Source organism: Panthera onca, chromosome D3 (assembly GCF_046562875.1).
Source record: "Panthera onca isolate mPanOnc1 chromosome D3, mPanOnc1 haplotype 2, whole genome shotgun sequence".
Taxonomy (NCBI): domain Eukaryota; kingdom Metazoa; phylum Chordata; class Mammalia; order Carnivora; family Felidae; genus Panthera; species Panthera onca.
In genome coordinates, this window is record NC_138350.1 from 64,256,943 (window position 1) to 64,274,837 (window position 17,895).

General features: G+C 44.6%; 1 protein-coding gene across 3 annotated transcripts in view; it reads left to right on the forward strand.

Moving 5' to 3' along the window:
- Nucleotides 1-17,895, forward strand: part of SETBP1 (SET binding protein 1) — a 376,077-nt gene that overhangs the window by 16,151 nt on the left and 342,031 nt on the right. For all 3 annotated transcript variants that reach the window (XM_060613721.3, XM_060613725.3, XM_060613723.3), the window contains exon 2: nucleotides 4,539-5,195. In XM_060613721.3, coding sequence (XP_060469704.1) covers nucleotides 4,710-5,195 — 486 coding nt within the window. In that variant the 5' untranslated portion in view covers nucleotides 4,539-4,709. The remainder of the gene's footprint in view (nucleotides 1-4,538; nucleotides 5,196-17,895) is intronic.

Genomic DNA, 17,895 nt, shown 5'->3' on the forward strand with positions numbered 1-17,895 from the left:
ACACATCTAGCCAACCAGGATTCCCCAGGTCCCTCAGAGAAATAATTCTGAAGGTCCACACTATCTAATGTGGAGTGTCCTCATAGGTCTGTGGCTGTGCAGGGTAAAATTAGAGTCTTGTGTCTGGAAGAGACCTTGTTCTATTCATTGCTGAGTTAAGTGTGGAGTAAAGGACTCAAAGCAGCCTCTCAAATAGTCACTGTAAAAGGGAGAGCCATGGGTAGAGGGCAAGTTCCTGGACTTCTCCCCCAGTGTTTTTTCCAAGTACATCACCACCCTTCTTGCCCGTCTGTTTCCGTGGGACCTGCTGGGCAGTTATTTCCTAAGCAAGTTTTATTACTCCTGTGCCCTGACACCAGGTCCTACAGGAAGCCACCAAAGAGTTAACTTTATTTGGACTAGGAGCCTGAGCCAAGTACAGAGTGTCCATTGTGCACCCGCCCCCTCTGGAGGAGTCGCTGACTGCTGGAATGTGACAAGGCAAAAGGTTTTCACCTTGCGTTGGCTTCTCTCCTCTGTGAGTGCACAAGTGGGTGCGTGTGCTCACGCTCACATGTTGGCAGGGGTACACCACAAGAGAACTCTCAGTTGTCTCCCAGACCCACCAAAAAAGTGAACGGTGAATTTGGGGTGGCAGGTATGTGCTGGGAGAAGGGAAAAGGAGAACAACAGCTTTGTGTGCTGGGGAAGTAAACAGACAGGTTAGGTTTCTTTGCTCTTCACTTTTGAAAGCTTCTTTATTTTTTAAGGTGAGGGGTGCATGTGGACATGGGGGGCTAGATTATAATCCTCAGCATAGGCAGTGAATTTCACAGAGGGCGCTTGGGCTGGCAGAGCTGCAGTCAAAGTAGTTGGAACCACAGGACTTTGAATAGCTGTCAGGGGGCTAATTCATTTTCATTCAGAAAGAACTTGAAGCCGTTCAAGTACCCAATCCTGCACCCAGTATTGAAGCAAATGTAAGGGTTGTACAACCACAGTCGGTCTTAGCCTGAGACTGAATTGCGATTGAGTAAGGAAAATAAGATTTGTGTGCTCGAAACAGCAAGAAGACGATGTAAGACTAGTATTTAGTGGCAAACTATACAGCTGGGTGCAGTGTAAGTCAGGCCAGGGAGTGAATGCTGTGGTCCAGAGTTTATAAAATGTTGCCATGAAGAAGTGAAGGCTTGGGCATGACCTTGAACTATGGGAAGGTTTGGGATCTGTGTGTTTGCTTGTTCATTCCTTCGCGCGACAAACATTTGGAGAGGGCCAGTTGTATGCCAGTCATTGCATGGGTCGGTAGAAGGCGATATAAGAAAAGATTCTATAAAAATACCAAGGTGGAGAGAATTCTGTGTTTGTAATGCCACAGTGGAGACTGGTTTGACTTGAAAAGGCAATGCAGGTTGGTGGCTAATGAGCCCTAAGACTGGATTCTTAAAGTGAGACCGGTACAGAAAATCTGGAAGTGATGTGTTCGTGAACATTGGGATGATTTGAAACTGTGTTACTGTTTGATCTCTGTTATTTACCGTGTCATACTCAGACTGCCCTGGTTCGGGTCCTCATGCCACAAGAATTGAATTTTAGTTGAGCCTCCTTATGGTCCCCCTGCCTCTAATATCAGGTTCCATTAATTCACCCCTTACACTACATGCCAGAATTATCTTCCTAACTCGCAGCTTTGATAGTGCCTCTTTCCTACTAACATCCCTTAAATGGCTTTCCATTACCTGTAAGATAAAATCTAGCTCATTAGCATAGCATTCAAGGGTGTCCTGTGATCTGTTTGTAACCTTTTATCTCCAGCTTTAACTCTCACCAGTCCCCATTTTGTGCCACATCTCCTGGCCAAGCGTCAACTTTCTCTTTCCTGAGCGTGACCCTCCTGCAGGCTCCTGGTTCAGGCCTCCCTGCATGCTGTTCCCTCTGTCTGCCATGTTTTCCTTCTTCCCACTCCACCTGTTGAAGCCCCTGAAGGTCAAAGCCATATTCTGTTCTCTCCTTGAAGCCTTCCTGTGTAGTTTCCCATCTGTTTCTCTGTACCTCACTGAAGCGGGAAACGTTTTCTCTTCCCTTGTTTCTCTTCTTTACTATAGGACATATAAATATCTACTTTGTTGTAGTTGTTTTCCAAATCTCTCTTCAAGAATGTGAACTCTTTGAAGAAAGGGACTGTATTTCAGTTATCTTAGGATCTTGACTGGAGGAGTACTGAAAAATAAATTGTTGAATTTTCATTTTTTTGTGGACCTCTCACAACTTGAGTTTTAAGTTTCAAAATGTTGTCTTCGACATCAATTAATTCATGATTTATACCATTCAATATAAGGAACTCTGAAGGGAATTTTTTTTTAATTGGAGAGATTTTCTTAATAATATACCATTTCACACTACTATCCATTCCTCTAAAGTTAGATTTCATCTTCTTTTATCACAGCACAGAACCTGCAATAGACATTCAAAGTTCCAGATGGATTTAGTTTAGTTTAGGAACGTTTAATGGAGAACATGGCTCACTTTTTTGCCCTGACACAAGAATAACTTCATAAGTACGTACCAGGGAATTAAATGTCACATTGAAGATTCCTGCCAGAGGAAGCAAACCACTGAATACTACTGCCTTGTGAAAACATGGCTTGCAGTTTGGATGGACCCGGGGTACGAGCTGAGAAAGATCTACTGGACAATTGGTGCTTGACACACAGGGACACATTCTAAGGCATCTTGATGTCTCCTCAACAGCTAGTGTGGTACCCGACAACCAGTAAGAGGGGCCTCGATGAAGGTTGACTTAAATATGACTTTTTAAAAATTATATAAAGTTTTAGGAAGGTAGATCAGTCTGGATGACACAAATAATCTTACAAGTAAAAGAAACTTCAAGTGTCACCTGGTCTAACTGCCCTCCCCTGCCCCTAAGTGGGGACTTTGTCCCTTCTATAGCCTGGGGCACAGGTGGCTGCCCAGTCTTCTTGTGACAGATTCAGTGAAGATGCTCTTGCTCTCACTAAGGCAGCCTCTTCTCTTCCAGAAATGCTGTGTTCCTTGGGTTTTCCCCTTAGAGGAAGCAGTTGTAAACATGTCTTTCTGCAGGGCTGAGCGATTTCCAGGAGCCGAGTATGCTCCTGGGCTTCTCTGGGGAGCAGAGAATGGCTGCCTTGCTGGCCAGCTTCCTCACACCATATCAGCCGAAAATGTACTGATTCCAGAGGGAGAAAAGACATGCCCGGTCTCCAGGCTTCATTTTTGGCTGTTCTCAATGTGTCTTTGCAGTTCTTAGGCATTTTCTGGCGGGCACATTTGCTGGTTACTACCTTGAATTGCTGGCCTCCAAGGTAGAAGGTGTGCAGTAATGTCTTCTGCTAGGAAACCCCAGCCCATTGAGCTATTTAAGGCTTGAGGGTGATCTCACCTACAGCCTAGGGATGGAAGAAGATAGTGTCTTGAAATTTTGTGTAGCCATGGGGCTCTCTGTTTTCTCTTGAGGATGAGCACTGCATTTCCTTTGGGGTCTTGAAAATGACGAGTCTGAAACTGGGAATAATGGGACATACAGTGAATAAGGGTGAGGGATAGTTTAGCTGGTCCTATGATGGTCTGAAGAGAACCTGACTGATGTTTCTGGTTTCCTCTGGAAGGAAGGCAGAATCAAAGACCCTGGGGGTAGGGGGTGGGGAGAGTCATTCCTGATACCTCCAAAGGCCTGGGAAATGCTCCTTCTCTCTTTTTCCCTTTTTTGTTGTCATGTAGACAGAATGCCACTTTATTTAAGGACCAGAAAGGGAATTAAAGCTGTCTCGAATGGCTATTTTTATCTAAATAATTGATAATGATTAAATATCTTTTGTGTGGACAGAAACATTTTTAGTGATTGTTTTGTATTAATCACAGCATTAGAAGTGATTTTCCACTGAACTCTTTATGTTTTCCTCTTTCAAGCCTGCATCTAAGCTTTGCATTTGTTTTAAGAAATAAAGCTAATTTTGTGTAATTGAAATAATTTACCATGGAAGATGATAAAGAAAGAATGGTCAGGAGGTTAGCTAAATGTCCTTCCAACCAGACAGCGGAGGGCGGCTCGGGGGTTGTGTTCAGCTTTGCAAACAGTTCTTCACATGTCAGAGGGAAGTGGTGCAAGAAGCCAGCCAAACGTGGTTCCCACAGACCTGCCTCAACACTTTAGACTTCCCTTTCGTCATGGTTGGTTTTGATGGTGACTCAGCTAGCTGTGGCTTCAGTATAAGAAACTTGTAACTTTGTATTGAACTGGAGTATCTTTATTCTTGGGCCCATAGCCAGAAAAATTAACCATTCAGTGAAGGGCTGTGTGTGTGTGTGTGTGTGTGTGTGTGTGTGTGTGTGTCTGCGTAATATAATCCAATATAATTCAATTTGGGGATGTGCATGTTCTGGTTTGGTTTTTTTCCCATCTTTTTTTTTTTTTTTTTTCCCCTGATGCCATAGATTAGGGGGAAGGGGCTTCTAGAACTTGAGTTACTTTTGAGGTCATTTTCCTTCCTGCCATGACTAATTATCTCTCTGCTTCTCAGTTGCAGATCTGACCTCTTCTGAACACTTGGCCGTGTCTCCATTCCTGGGACTCTGAACCCAGCAGCTGGACCACTTTGTCCTTGGGATTTCGGGTGTCCTCGCTTCTCACCTTTCCCTTTCCCCCTCTTCTCTCCCACCTCCTGAGAACTCCTGAAGACTGTAGGATTGTCATGGAGTCCAGGGAAATCTTAAGCACCTCCCGGCAAAGGGGGGACGAGTCGGAATTCCTGCCTGTCTCCTCAGCCAAGCCACCGACTGCTCCTGGCTGTGCAGGAGAATCTTTGCTCTCTGCTCCAGGACCTGGGAAGGGGATCCCAGTGGGCGGAGAACGCATGGAGCCAGAGGAGGAGGATGAACTGGGCTCAGGGCAGGATGTGGATTCCAACTCAAATGCAGACAGTGAGAAATGGGTTGCAGGAGATGGCCTGGAAGAACAGGAATTTTCTATCAAGGAGGCAAACTTTACAGAGGGGAGTCTGAAGCTGAAGATTCAGACCACCAAGCGGGCTAAGAAACCCCCAAAGAATCTGGAGAACTATATATGCCCCCCTGAGATCAAGATCACCATTAAGCAGTCTGGCGACCAGAAGGTGTCCCGTGCTGGGAAAAATAGCAAAGCCACGAAGGAGGAGGAAAGAAGCCACTCCAAAAAGAAGGTAGGGAGCCCCGTTTTGTAGGGTTTTTTGTTAATTCATTTTTGCCACCACCCCCCAGCTGTTAAAGGTCTGTTTGATTATTACTTATTTATTTTGGAATTATCAATCTCTTTGATGGAATACTTAACACCCTCCAGAAGAAATGCCTCTGATATCTTGGTACAGTGTCTAATTTATTATTATATCTTCTACCCACATGAAAATCAACAGCTACTAGAATTATAATTCTGGAACATTTCTATTTATTGTGTAGCAGCCTCTTGGGTAGGTCAGACCTGGCTAAGCTGTGACAAAATTAGAGGGTTTTTTTCTTTTTTGGCTTTAATATTTGCATCTGTTATAGTTAAGCATGGGATATGGAGAGTTTTGGTCAATCAGAAGAGTCAAGAACCTTTATAACCTTCTTTTGGTTTCAACCACCATTGTTAAGCCTGTCTAAAATAGGCAAGTTAATCACTGGACTAAGGAAGTCACCTTCATAGTAATTTAGTCCACTAGAAGGTGAGAGATCATTGCTCTGAAAGCCAGTGGTGAGCCCTGGAGCTCAAACTGGAGAAAGAAGAAGGGGCGGATAACTGACCTGAATCTTTGTCTAACACATCACAGATGTTTTGAGATTGGGTATTGACTGAACTTGGTTGGTTGTCACTTTCCTCCTACAGGCCTAACTGGTGGAAAGCAGCCCTCTAGGTGATTGGTGGTGGTATTTGGTTGGGAATGAATGGGGCCAGGTTTCATTGTAATTATATCACAGGGGGTTACAGTGACTTCCCTTCTTGGGTGGGGTATGGTACTCAGCTATAATAGCAGAGGACTGCCCTAGTCTCGAAAGCGTTCCAAAACTCTCTGGGGCTTGTAAATGCCTCTGAAAGGAGCCCCCTTTTTGACAGAGGTTTTGGGTTCAGGGTGGTAGGAGTTCATCAGAGTCTTTGTAACTTTCCCCCACATCTTATTTACTTGGGCTCTAGACATGATGGATTAGCTAAAAATAGCACAAGTGAATGACCCTCTCTCCATTATGGCTCAGAGATAATCTGTAGCATTTTTTTTACTAGTGGTTTTTGAGCTTTTCTGTAATCATTTTCAGTAGAACTGCTAGGACTCATGTTTTTTCATTGGTGTAAGCCTTGTGTCCTCCCTCACGCTAAGTGTTTGGGCTGATATATTGAATTTAAAATCCAAAGACCCGGATGAGGGGAGATTTTCTGGGTGACCAGTGCCTTCTGGTTTGCTCAGACTATCCCAGTTTTAAAACCAAAAGCCCTGAAGCCAGGTACCCCTTCAGTCTTGGGCAAGGCAGGACAGTTGGTCATCTTATTTTAACCTTTGGAATATAAAGTAATTTTTAGAAATCGGCTTGTTTTCACAGAGCACAGAGGTTGTGCTTTCCTTCCCCTGTCCCCATTACAAGTTGCAGTGATTTCTGGGGTTTCTGTCATAAAAGATTACCTAAGTGCTTTTGGAAACTTTTGAAATTCTTGCCAGAAAATGGAGCAGTTCACATTAGGCTCCACTTGGAAAGTGAGGCTTTGCTTTGGAGTTGGGTCTCTTCAGCTTTGAAAATGAGTATCTTTGTCTGTGGCCATTGAGATGGCCAGTTCTTTGTGCATTGTTGGATTTTTATGTGGGTGGGCAGTCTCAAAAACTGTGGTAACTGTTTTCCCTCCATCCCCATCACTGCCAGGGTTTGAGCAACAGCCCACAGTTTGGGGTGTGCGTACCCAAGTTCATTACCCTAGAAAGAGCTACGTTGTCCTGATCAGTTATGACCTTCCGTAAAGCCACAGGAGTGTTCCCAAAGATAGTCCTCTGCCTCTTGGAATGCCCCAGAATAAACCTCTGGGATTTGTGACATGGGGATGATTTAGAAGCTGCAGTGGTGCAGTGGACCTCCATTCTCATTTCTGAGATTCTCAGGCTGGTCATCATTAACCAAGAAGCTGGATGCCCTTTTTGTGCGTTATCGGAAAGAGAGGTGACATCACTTCTCCCAATGTGTGACACCCCAAGTAAGTGTTTCTAAGTCTCAGAAATTGGAAGGGAGGCAAAGGGAGGGGAAGGACTAAAATTCAGCTTACAGTGTTGTGTTATGCTGGTTATGCTGACACTGTAATGGGAGTATCTACAAAACTTCTAAATTGTTAGGGGCTTGCTTCATACTCTGCTTCTCCATCTGTCCTAAATTTATTTATGCCTAGAGCGGTTACTTCCCAGAAATGAATGAATAAAGTTATCAGTACTGAGTCTTAATCACTTGATAGATGATGGAAATGTTCTCTGATCTCTATTGGATGAGAATGTTAACTCTCTTACTCTCCAGAGTTCCTGTTGTTTGGAAAAGAGGGAGTTAGTAAAAGCTGAGGTTGAGGTGGAGAGGTAGAAACCTTGCTTGCTGTTTCAGGGCCATGAACTTGCAGAATTTACTTATTTGTAGGAACGTGAAACATGTGATCGGTAACTTCGGACGGGGGAAAGGATGAGGATGGCATTTGGTAAGCAACAGATCAGAGTCTGACTCGAAAATCCAGTCTTCTGGGTCTTTTTTTAAAAAGCAAACTCTACCCTCAATGTGGGGTTCAAACTCACAACCCTGAGATCAAGAGTCGCAAGCTCTACTTGACTGACCAGCCAGGTGCCCTGCCACCACTTTTTTTTTTTTTTTTTTTTAATAAGGTAAGCCACTCATTGGAGAAGTGTGCATGGAGTGGCCCCTGGGACTCGGGTCCTAGACTGGGAGCCAGGAGGGAGGCTCTGTTGACCTGATCCTTGAGTTGGTAGAGATGCCTACTTGGGGGTCACCTGAATATACGTGTTGGCTTAGAGCAGGGGTCGGCAAACTGTAGTCTGTGGGCCAAATCTTGCTCCTTCCCTGTTTTTATACAGCCCACAAGCAAAGAATGGTTGGAAAAAAATCAAACAAAGAATAATATTTTGTAACATGTGAAAATTGTTTGAAATTCAAATTTCAGTGTCCATAAATACAGTTTTATTGGAACGGAGCCACATCCATTTGTTTACATTTTGTCTGTGACTGCTTTTGCACGAAGACGGCAGAGTGGAGTGGTTGTGACAGAGACTGTATGTCCCACAACGCTTAAACTGTGTACTATCTGGCCCTTTCCAAAAGGGAAAAAATTATGTAAATATACATATATATGTGTGTATATATATATACATATATATGTATATATATACATTATTATTATTACTATTATTTGATGAGCCTTTTTTTAGGGAAAGGACATAGAGTTTCAGGGTAACAAGGATTTTGTTTTGTTTTGTTATTAAGGATTTAGCCTCCAAACTTGGAGGCTGGGGGAAATTGGGTGTTACATCATTATGTGCTGACTTTTTTTTTTTTCTTTTTTTGTAGACCAATTAATTTTGTTCAAGTCATTGTTTGACAGCCTTAGGCAAAGACAGCTTATATTGGATCCCAAATGATTTTCTTTTTCATTGGTTTTTGTAAAAAGAATACTCCTTAGGATAATGATAGCGTTCCTTACATAACAGAGCTAGGTTTTTGCTAGGCTAATTGTATTTCAGTATGTTCTACTACTTTGGTGTGAAGACGTGTATGTGTGGCATCCTCTAGGGCTTTATTCCAAGACTGAAACCTAACACCAACCCTCCAAACCAGAGAGGCATTATAGAGGTTGAGGCAACATGGCCTCTAAAGTGGTAGGATGGTAGGAGGGACCCATGAAGATGCTCCCCCACTGGCTCAAGTTTGCATGGACTCTTTCTAACCAGGGGACAGGTCACCTGTCTTCCATATGAAATTGAGATGGCAACTGAAGTGCTATATGGCAGTGGGTTTCTGATGAATGAATTTATGTGAGGTGTAAGAGTAGCATTTGGTGAGAAGTAGAGGCTGAGAAGAGAATTCTGAACATATTTCAGGGCCTCAGAACCGTGCTGTGGATGGACCTCCTTTGCAGATGATCTCATTAAAGAAAGGCAACTTGATCTTTACCATGGTACCATCATTGTTGCATATTAGACTTACTCAGGCAAGTGACGAAATAACATAAACTTCATGTAGTTCCCTTCTAGGTCACTCAGTCAAAACAATAGAGAACATGAGACAGAGTTTCTAGAAGCAAATTCAAGTATAGCACATGAGCGTAGAATGTTCCAACAGTGACAAGTCTTTGAAAGGCTCGCAGCTGGGCAGAGCTTAGCAGCTCTCCTCTTTCCTGAGAACTTTTTGTGAGAATCAGGAACTCCTCTCCGGGTCCAACAGGATGAGAAGGACAGGGGACTTTTACCCAAGCTCCATTCAGTGACCCAGGCTAGGAGATGTGGGTGGCAATCTGTACCAACTGGCTCGGTGGCTTTGGATCTGGAGTATAACCTTGCTGAAGCCCCAGTTTCTTTATCTGCCAGATAGAGATGATGGTTTCCACATTGTATAACTCAATGGAAGATTTTAGGAAAAATGGGTAACTTACAGAGCACACATCATGATAACCAGTTTGGATTTGTGGCAAGCCCTGTGCTAGCTGTTTTATATGTATTTACCTTCACTATTAGTCCTTGTAACAGTCCTGCCAGGCAGATACTACTTCTTCACAGATGAGGAAATTGAGGCTCATTTGCTTCAAAAGAGCAGGAACAGGAATGGGCAGGGTTGGTCTTTGAAGCCAGTTCTTCTGTACTCCAAAGCTAATGTTGTGTTCCAGTCCTGAAGTGGCCACACTCTAAAAGACTGCTGGAAGGTAAAGATTCTAAGCACTGGGACATTTCCTCTACACCTTCCAACATTAGTTAGGGTGACGAGATCATAACCTGGTATATTGCCCTTAATTCTAAGTGTTCCAGGTTGTTTGAAGGAAAATTCAAATCCTCATTGAGTTAAAGTCTTGTTCTTTTCCTTTGTTGTGCTTACAGATTTTTATTTGCCTTTAACCAAAATGCAACTTCTATTTCATTTGTTTGGATTTAGTTTTCCCTTTTCCCAGCTTCATCAAGAGAACCTGTTTCCTCCGATAGCAAGAACTTCAACCTCACATTTGTCATGTGCCTGCCGTGGTCCTGGAACCATGCTTGGGATTTGTCCTGGACAATCCCACCTATACCATCTTCATGTGTCTATGGAAAAACCTCAGTATTCTTCTCTGAACACTGCTAACCCTCTCTTAGGAAGTTCAACGGGTCATGCACTCATTTGCCCATTCTTTAAATAGCACCTTCTTTGTGCCAAACGCACAAAGTATGGATGTAGATGGGAAGCGAGGTTAGCATCAGATTGCAAGGAATGATGAATGTCAAATAAATAAATGGGTTTGTATTTAATTCTGTAAGCAATGGGAATGCTCAGTGGGCTTTGAACTGGGGAAAGGGAAGGCTTGGGGGCCCAGGGAATATAATGAAAGTGATGCAGAGCAAAGAACCTTAAAAGGGGAGTCTTTAGGTAATACAGCTGTCAGTGATGAGGCCTGTACTAGGGTTCTCCATTTTTCCATAGGGTGTTAAGGGGCACATATTTCTCTTGACTCTCTGTGGTTGTAGCAGTTTGGCACATCAGATAGTTGGGAGGGGGTGCTGGGCAGGAGAAAAAGTTAGCTCAGAATGCCTGATGTCTGGCTGCTGTACCCATCATCTCCTCCATGGTGGTGGTGGCCCTGGGCATCCAGCAGAGAGCCTTCCACCTTCTTTGTGGTTCAGGTGTCCTTCCCTTCCCATCATTTGGCCCAGCAGCCTCTCCGGTCACTCCTACATGCATCCCTGGGTTTGCCCTCCCTTCTTCTGGGGGGTGAGAATGTGGTGTTTTCAACTCCTGAGAGTATGAGCTCCTTTCCCCACAGCACCCTCAACCTGATAAGAGAGCAGGTCTCACCAGCTTTTCTTTGCAAGAGGCTGAATTTCCCTCTTGTTTAGTTTTATGTTTTCTCCCTATAGATTTTTTTTAAAGCAGCACATTCCTATTTATTCATCAGTGTGCTTGAAAATTTTGTTTCCTGATAGGTTTCTTTCTCCCTTGTTATTTTATAGCTAGAGCTGCCTGAAAGGTGGTAAATGACCTTCTCCACAAAGTATTTGTCTTCATGGGGCAACAAGTAACGTTTGACATCTGGAGCTGAAGGTGTGGGGATAGAACACTGGACTTGGGGACGGGAGCCCTGGGCACTAGCTCTGTCTCTGTCACTAGCAGAGACTAATTTCAGCAAGATTGCTTCACCTTCCTGGGTCTCAGTTTCTGCATGTTTAAAAAAAAAAAAAAAAAAGGATGAACTAAAAACAGCTTTTGACCTCTGCAGCCTTATGTCTGTTCTAAAAACTGGAAACTTTAAGAACCATTCTGCTAGATGGGGCAAGTCTTTCTCTTTAACAAAACTAGTTACTATAAACAAAATTTTTGACCTCTCTTTGGACCCACTGTTCCATCATCAGATTGTTTCCTTTCTGCCCCAATGTCAAAAGGCCCACAATTGTGGGAGCAAGCGTCAGAGTTGAGTTTAAAAAGTGGTGAGATTTATCAAACTTGTGTTCCATGACGATATTCTGGGAAAGTTTGGTTCTTTCTTCCCTTTCTTGTATTTTTTTTTCTTCTGTATTTGGGATTCTCTAGGGGTTTTAAGCACCATGCTGGCTCTTTTCCTCTTGGTTTTGATATTCCCTTGGTAGTCAGTTTGACTTTGGACTTCTCCAAGGAATATTCTTTGGTGAACTCCATACTTTTGAAGATAACCTGGCAGGGTAATGAAGCAGAGAAACTGTGTTCTGTTCCAGTGGAGAGCCCTTCATTCCCTGAAGTGAGGAATAAGGGATCTGTTAGCAAGAGTCCATGCCCTGAGAGTGAATTGGAAGTCAGATCCCCTGTGTTCTGGACTGGGTTCTCACTGTCTTTGGAGGAAGAGACCTTGGGCTCTGTATCCCCTCAGGCACATTACTTAACCTCTTGAGACTGTGTCCTGATTGTGTGAAAATCAGGGATGATACCAGCACCTTCTTGTTAGTGTCTTGAGGCGATGGAGGGGCCTGTGGGCACTTAGCACAACCCCTCACTCAGTGTGCATTATTCTGATTGCTGTGCTAGCATCCAGCACATTTGGGCCACCCACAGGACCATCCTCCGTGCAGGCACAGCTGACCCACAGTGACTTGCAGTGGTGCTGGGCTCCTGGGGGTGTGGGTTGTCTCAGAAGCCTCTGTCTCTAGGCTCCTTCTGCTTTCATATTGCTATGGGCTGTGTTGAATTGTGTTCTTGGACGGCAGTGCTGCTGTCTCATTTCTGATGCCTGCACAAGCATCAACTAGTATCACTGGTGGGTTGGTTTCTTTCCTTTTTATTTATTTATTTATTTATTTATTTATTTATTTATTTGGCGGTGGTGAGGATTGCTATGGGGATTTATTTAGAGATGGTTCAAAGGTCTTTTATCTCTGTGGTCATTTATCTGCCAAACCAGGATTGCTGCTGAGCTCAAAGCTTGACTCAAAATGAAAGTGTTAAAGCCGTGTCATAAGAACGACCAGTTGGGGTTCAGTGGGCGCTGCCTTCTCCCCTGGCCACGTTGTCAGCATTTGCAGAATCTCCCTCTTCTCCATCATTGCAATTTCACATCCTCAAAAAGTTCTCTCAGAGCTGCATTTCCGGTTGATCTTCGATGACATGGCCTTTTTTATTTTTAATAAAAGGTGAGAGAAACAATCCCTTTTTGCTCTGCTCTACCCCCTCCTTTGATTTTTCTGATTCTTGCAACTTTAAGTTCAAACGTCCTGCCTTCAAAGCACTCCCATGCAGGATGTCCCAGGCATCTCAGGATGACCCCCGCCTGCCTTGCTTGTGCATGAGACACGAGTGGCTTTGGTCAGGAAGTCATTGGGCCTGGATGAGGGCATAGGCCGAGAGCAAAGGGATGTGGCAGGGAGGTTTTCAGAGCCTGGGTCCCAGGCCTTGGTTCAGGCTCCTGACTGCATTATATATAGAAAACAGCACAAGCCAATGAAGTCTTGTGTTGTGGGGTGGGAGGGTTGTTTATTGACAGTAAGCTAAAAATTCAATGTTATAATTTGCATATGGCCTAATTGCTTTGAAGAAGGGGTTTCAACTTGGATGGTCTTCAGGGTAACCTCAATTGGAAGGTGGCCATGGAGACTCTGGGAACCACCCCCACCCCCAAAGAGGAACCAGTGACCAGAGGGATAGGCTGCCAGTGGGGAGGGCAAAAATTCAGTGGAGCCAGTTCCCCAGGAGGCATACAGACAGACATAGCATGCAAACACCCACATGGATTCACAGTTGCACCCAGCATGTGCAAGAGTCTGAATTATATGTCCTGGCTGGTGAAGCAGCGAGCCCTCTGTGCAAGCTGAGGCTGCTGTCTGAGCATGTCAGAACGTGGCAGTCAGAGCTCTGCGTTGTGGGCAGGTTTGGACTACAGAACTTCGAGGGCTCCTTCTAGCTTTCCATGGTATTCCAGGGGATCTTGCCCTATGAAGGCAAGGGGCCTCCCTGTATACTTTGAATGTGCATTTCTCTCTGGAGTCCCAGGTTTTTATTTATTTATTTTTTTTCCTCTCTGCCTACCCCTCCCTCCCTGGGCCAACTTCTCTCACCTCCCCACCAGCCTGTGACCTCACCAGGGGAAACAATGGAGGCCTTTATTTACTCTGAAATGTCCAAGCAGTTCCCATCTTGCTACCTGGCCCGTGAGGCCATTTGATAATCATCATTAGTATCAAATGCAGGTCGCTTCAGTGTATTTTCTAGACCTTGTTTATTGTGTTTTTCCCCAGACCTTCTTGTTTGCCTCCCACAAGTTTCTAGCCAGCCTCACAGTGGGGGATCAGAAGTAGGGAAGAAGGAGAAAATTCTTGAAGAGAGACAGACTGACAGCAGTCAGACAGACTGACCTCAAGGTGTGCCACATGCCTTGCCATTAAGAAGTATTCATTTGCAAATATGAATGTGCCCAAGAGCGTGGGCAGCTTTTTATGCTAGGCCAGTTGGTTCATTGGCTTAGTGTTGTGAATGAGAACACAGCTCAGGAGTTGCAGTGTTTTGCCTGACAGACTGGACCCCCAGAGAACCACCCTAAGGGAGTTGCTTCTTCTTATGGCTTCTTATAGCAGTACAGCCAAAGGGAATCTATTTTTAACCTATGATGGGAATTTCCATTTTTCCATCCCTGTCTTTTTTAGGGAGCAAGGAGGTGAAAACCAATGAATTTGGGTGTGTGGCTCTTCCCTGTACCATCAGGCTCCTAAAGTCCCTGTCTGCCCACTGGATTGCTGACATTGAATGGGTGGTGGGTTAGCATCAGGCTGGGGTTTGGATGCTGGTGGGTCATGGAGGAAATAAAGATTGGGAGATCCAGAAAGGGTCTGAGACTAGGGGTTAAATCCATCGAGGGCATAGGCTGGACTTTGGCAGCAGCTCAGGGAACAGGGGAAGGCTGACCACAGCAGTTGTAGGTCAGAAGAAAAGAAGGGGTCCACAGTTGGGTCACACTTCCAGAATCATGGAATTCACTGAGAGTGAGTATTTTCATTTAGCACCTCTACTAAACAGACAAAAGATACCTTCCAAAATCCCTCGTGGACAGTTATCTGTCATTTGGCAGCTGCTCAGTGGCCCTCAGGGAGGAGACTTGGTACTTTCTGAGGCAGCCCTGGATTTAGGAGAACTCTTTTTTTTTTTACGTTGTGCTGAAGTCATCCTTTTAAAGCTCAAATATTTCCAGTTCCTGAAACTGTTCCTTGGAGTCCATGATTTCCTGGTGCCGAACCACTTTGGTTCCTATGCTACGGATGCTGGTTTGTCATTGTTTCTCCTAAAAGGCAAAGATGAGGAGGTGGGTACTCACAGAACAGAGTACAGGACCCAGGCCTGGAAGGTGGTCTGGCCTTACACAGCACCAGGGGATTGTGACCTCCCCTGCTCTAAGCACACCACCTCTATTAACAGGACTCTGGGCTGTCCCAACTTTTTGGCAGCTTCAGAATTGTTGGTATGCACTGAACTCAAGGTCAAGGAAACTCTCCAATTTAGTTTTGCCTTATGCTACTCTTGCTGGTCTAAATGATCACATCCTACATTCAGTGGATATTTTGGACCAAAATTCAGGTGTTTGCATTATCCTTATTCTCATCTCTTTGTGCAGAGTTCTAGACAGAGATATGAATCAACTGCTAGTCAAACAGTCTCATCTCGGTCTGTGGACTACACAGAAGACACAGAAATAAGGCGGCTTTGAAATGTAGATGGCCATCTCACTCAGAATCCCTCTTCCCTGCTTTCTCTGGTGGGATATCTCTAGATGGGTCCACCAACTGCGAACATGCTTTCTCATTTACATAATGGTCTTCTTGGTTCTAACAGAAAGGGTTGTTAAAAGTGTGCTGTCAGAAGCAGGTTATTTTCTTCTCAGTTACTGCGTAAGCTCTCTGAGGACAGGTGTTATATATGTTAATATAATATTCACTTATTTTATTTCCCCAGCCTGGATGTTAAACAAGTTCATGTTCACTGTGTGCCAATGAAGGTAATTCTGTGGAAGACACTCTTTTCTATCAAAACACCTTCTCCCTAGTTAGCCCTGTGTATTTTGCATTGGTTCCTTAGAAACATCTTAAATCTTTCATCATGCTGCCTTTTTTTGTGCACTCATCCAGATACACCGTAGCAGAGCTGAGACCTCTAAATTCTACACGAATCTACAGAATTGTATGGTGTGCTCAGCATAAGTGCTGTGTGGGGTATAGAAAGACCTTTATTAGAAAGAATCGATCTCAGGGCATTTAGGGAAAAACCCAGGGCGGTGTGCATAACCAACTGTCAAAATACGTGTTCCAGATAGTGCCTACTATGAAAAATTGGTAGCGACCATCACACCTGACCAGCACCTTTACACAGTGTTCACATCTGCCCAACTGTTGCCTCTTTCCAGTTTGTTCCTTAGGCTAGTTCAGTGAAGTAGCTGTTGTTCTTCCGTGTTTTAGAGACTTAGGAAGGGACTTGGAAAGCTTTTAAATGGCTTGCCCTGAAATCACAGGTAATTATGGGGTGGGGGGCCTCACACCCCCCTCAGACCCTCAGGTCTCATGGTTTCCAGCAGTGAGAAGCGATCATTGAAAGATGCACTCTAGCGGGTCCTGCTGAGACATCCTCCAGGAGAGAATCACTGAGTCTTGTGCCATCCACCTGCTTGCTCCTGCTGCACACCCGTGGACTAGCCTGTGGGGGAACCTGGGCATTGTGGCATCTTCCCAGAGACTCACAACCCCTTTCTCAACTGCCCACAGTCATCTCCCCACTGAAAGACACTCAGCAGGGCACCCCAGCAGTGAGGTGTGGTAGACAGTGATGGCTGGCAACACAGCACAGGGCTGTGGGATAATAGGCTCGCTGTGACTTAATCTAGAAGCTATTGACAGTGTACTCTAAAGAGTCCCGGTTTAGACCGAAAATGTGGGATTCACAAAGAGCCCCTCCAAAACAGGACTCCAGGAGCTCTGTCTGGTCTGAGAAATGAAGGGAGGGTGGCTACCCCACACCAGGGATTCTGGGTCCGAACCCCCATCCCGCCCTTAATGAATGAATCCTTGTTTCCTCATACTTAAAAGGGATTAGTACTGTCTCTCTTCCTTCCACATCACTTTGAAGATAATCTGAACAAATGGTTCTGAAATGTTAAAAGTGCAGTGGAAATATGAGGTGCTCTTCTGTGCAACTGCCCCGCAGTCGATTTCTAACAAACTATAGTCTCTAATTAAACTTTTTCCATGGCTTCCTCCAGTATCCCCTCAGCGCCTGGCCTCTTTCTTCCCCTGCTTTGAATAAAGCCCCCAGACGTGGCTGTGATGAACAGCAGCTGCGGGTTGGAAGCGGTCAGCAGCCTAGTCCAGATACCCGCCACATGGTGTAATTGCCCTTTGTGAAATTCCGGGGTGAGAGGTCAGCCCTCTTTGCCCATCTTTGTCACTTCTCAGTCATCTGTATCCTGGTGGCAGTTGTGTTATCCCAGTATCCTTCCCCTACCCCCCTCCTCCACCCCCCTTCTCCTGGAGCCCAGGAAAAAACCATCTGCTGAGTTGGCTTTCAGAAGATTTTTTTTTTTAAATACCAATTTCCCTTTGTTCCGAGGCAACCTCCAATCAGAGCTGGGGTCTGCTGGGTTTGGCGAAAGGCTGGTATTGTGTTTCGTGCTCCCGGAGGAAAGGTTGTCCACTTGCTTTTCTTTTTGATTCGATTCCCTGCCATTCTGCAGGAGAATCAGGGGTTGCAGCTGCTGCTGTCAGCTGTAAATAGGGAACCCCCTTGTTTAAGAACCTACACGTTAATCTTTTGGCAGGGGGAGGAAAAAAAAAACAAAAAAAAACAATAACAAAACAGAGAAAAACATTAAAACCAATGCTAACAAAAGTCTTTCTTCCTGTTCCTGTCTCATCCCCTAAGTCACACAAGATCCTACTAGTTGCTTAATCTCACAAGAACTTGCTGGCTCTAAGGTTTTCTTGAAGTGTCTTTGGTGTCTAGCCTCTTATGTTTTCTGATTTCTTGCTGAAGAATATGAACTGCCCATTAGAAGCATAGGAGAACCATTTTTCATGGAAAACCTGAATCACAGAGAAAGGCTGTGCAGGCTGCTTTCTTGGTCATAACAACGTCTACTGTTTTGGTGCTTAGAGTAGTTGGGAACTTGGCCAAGTGTTTCACACATATTGTTTACTAAATCCTCCCCACAATCAC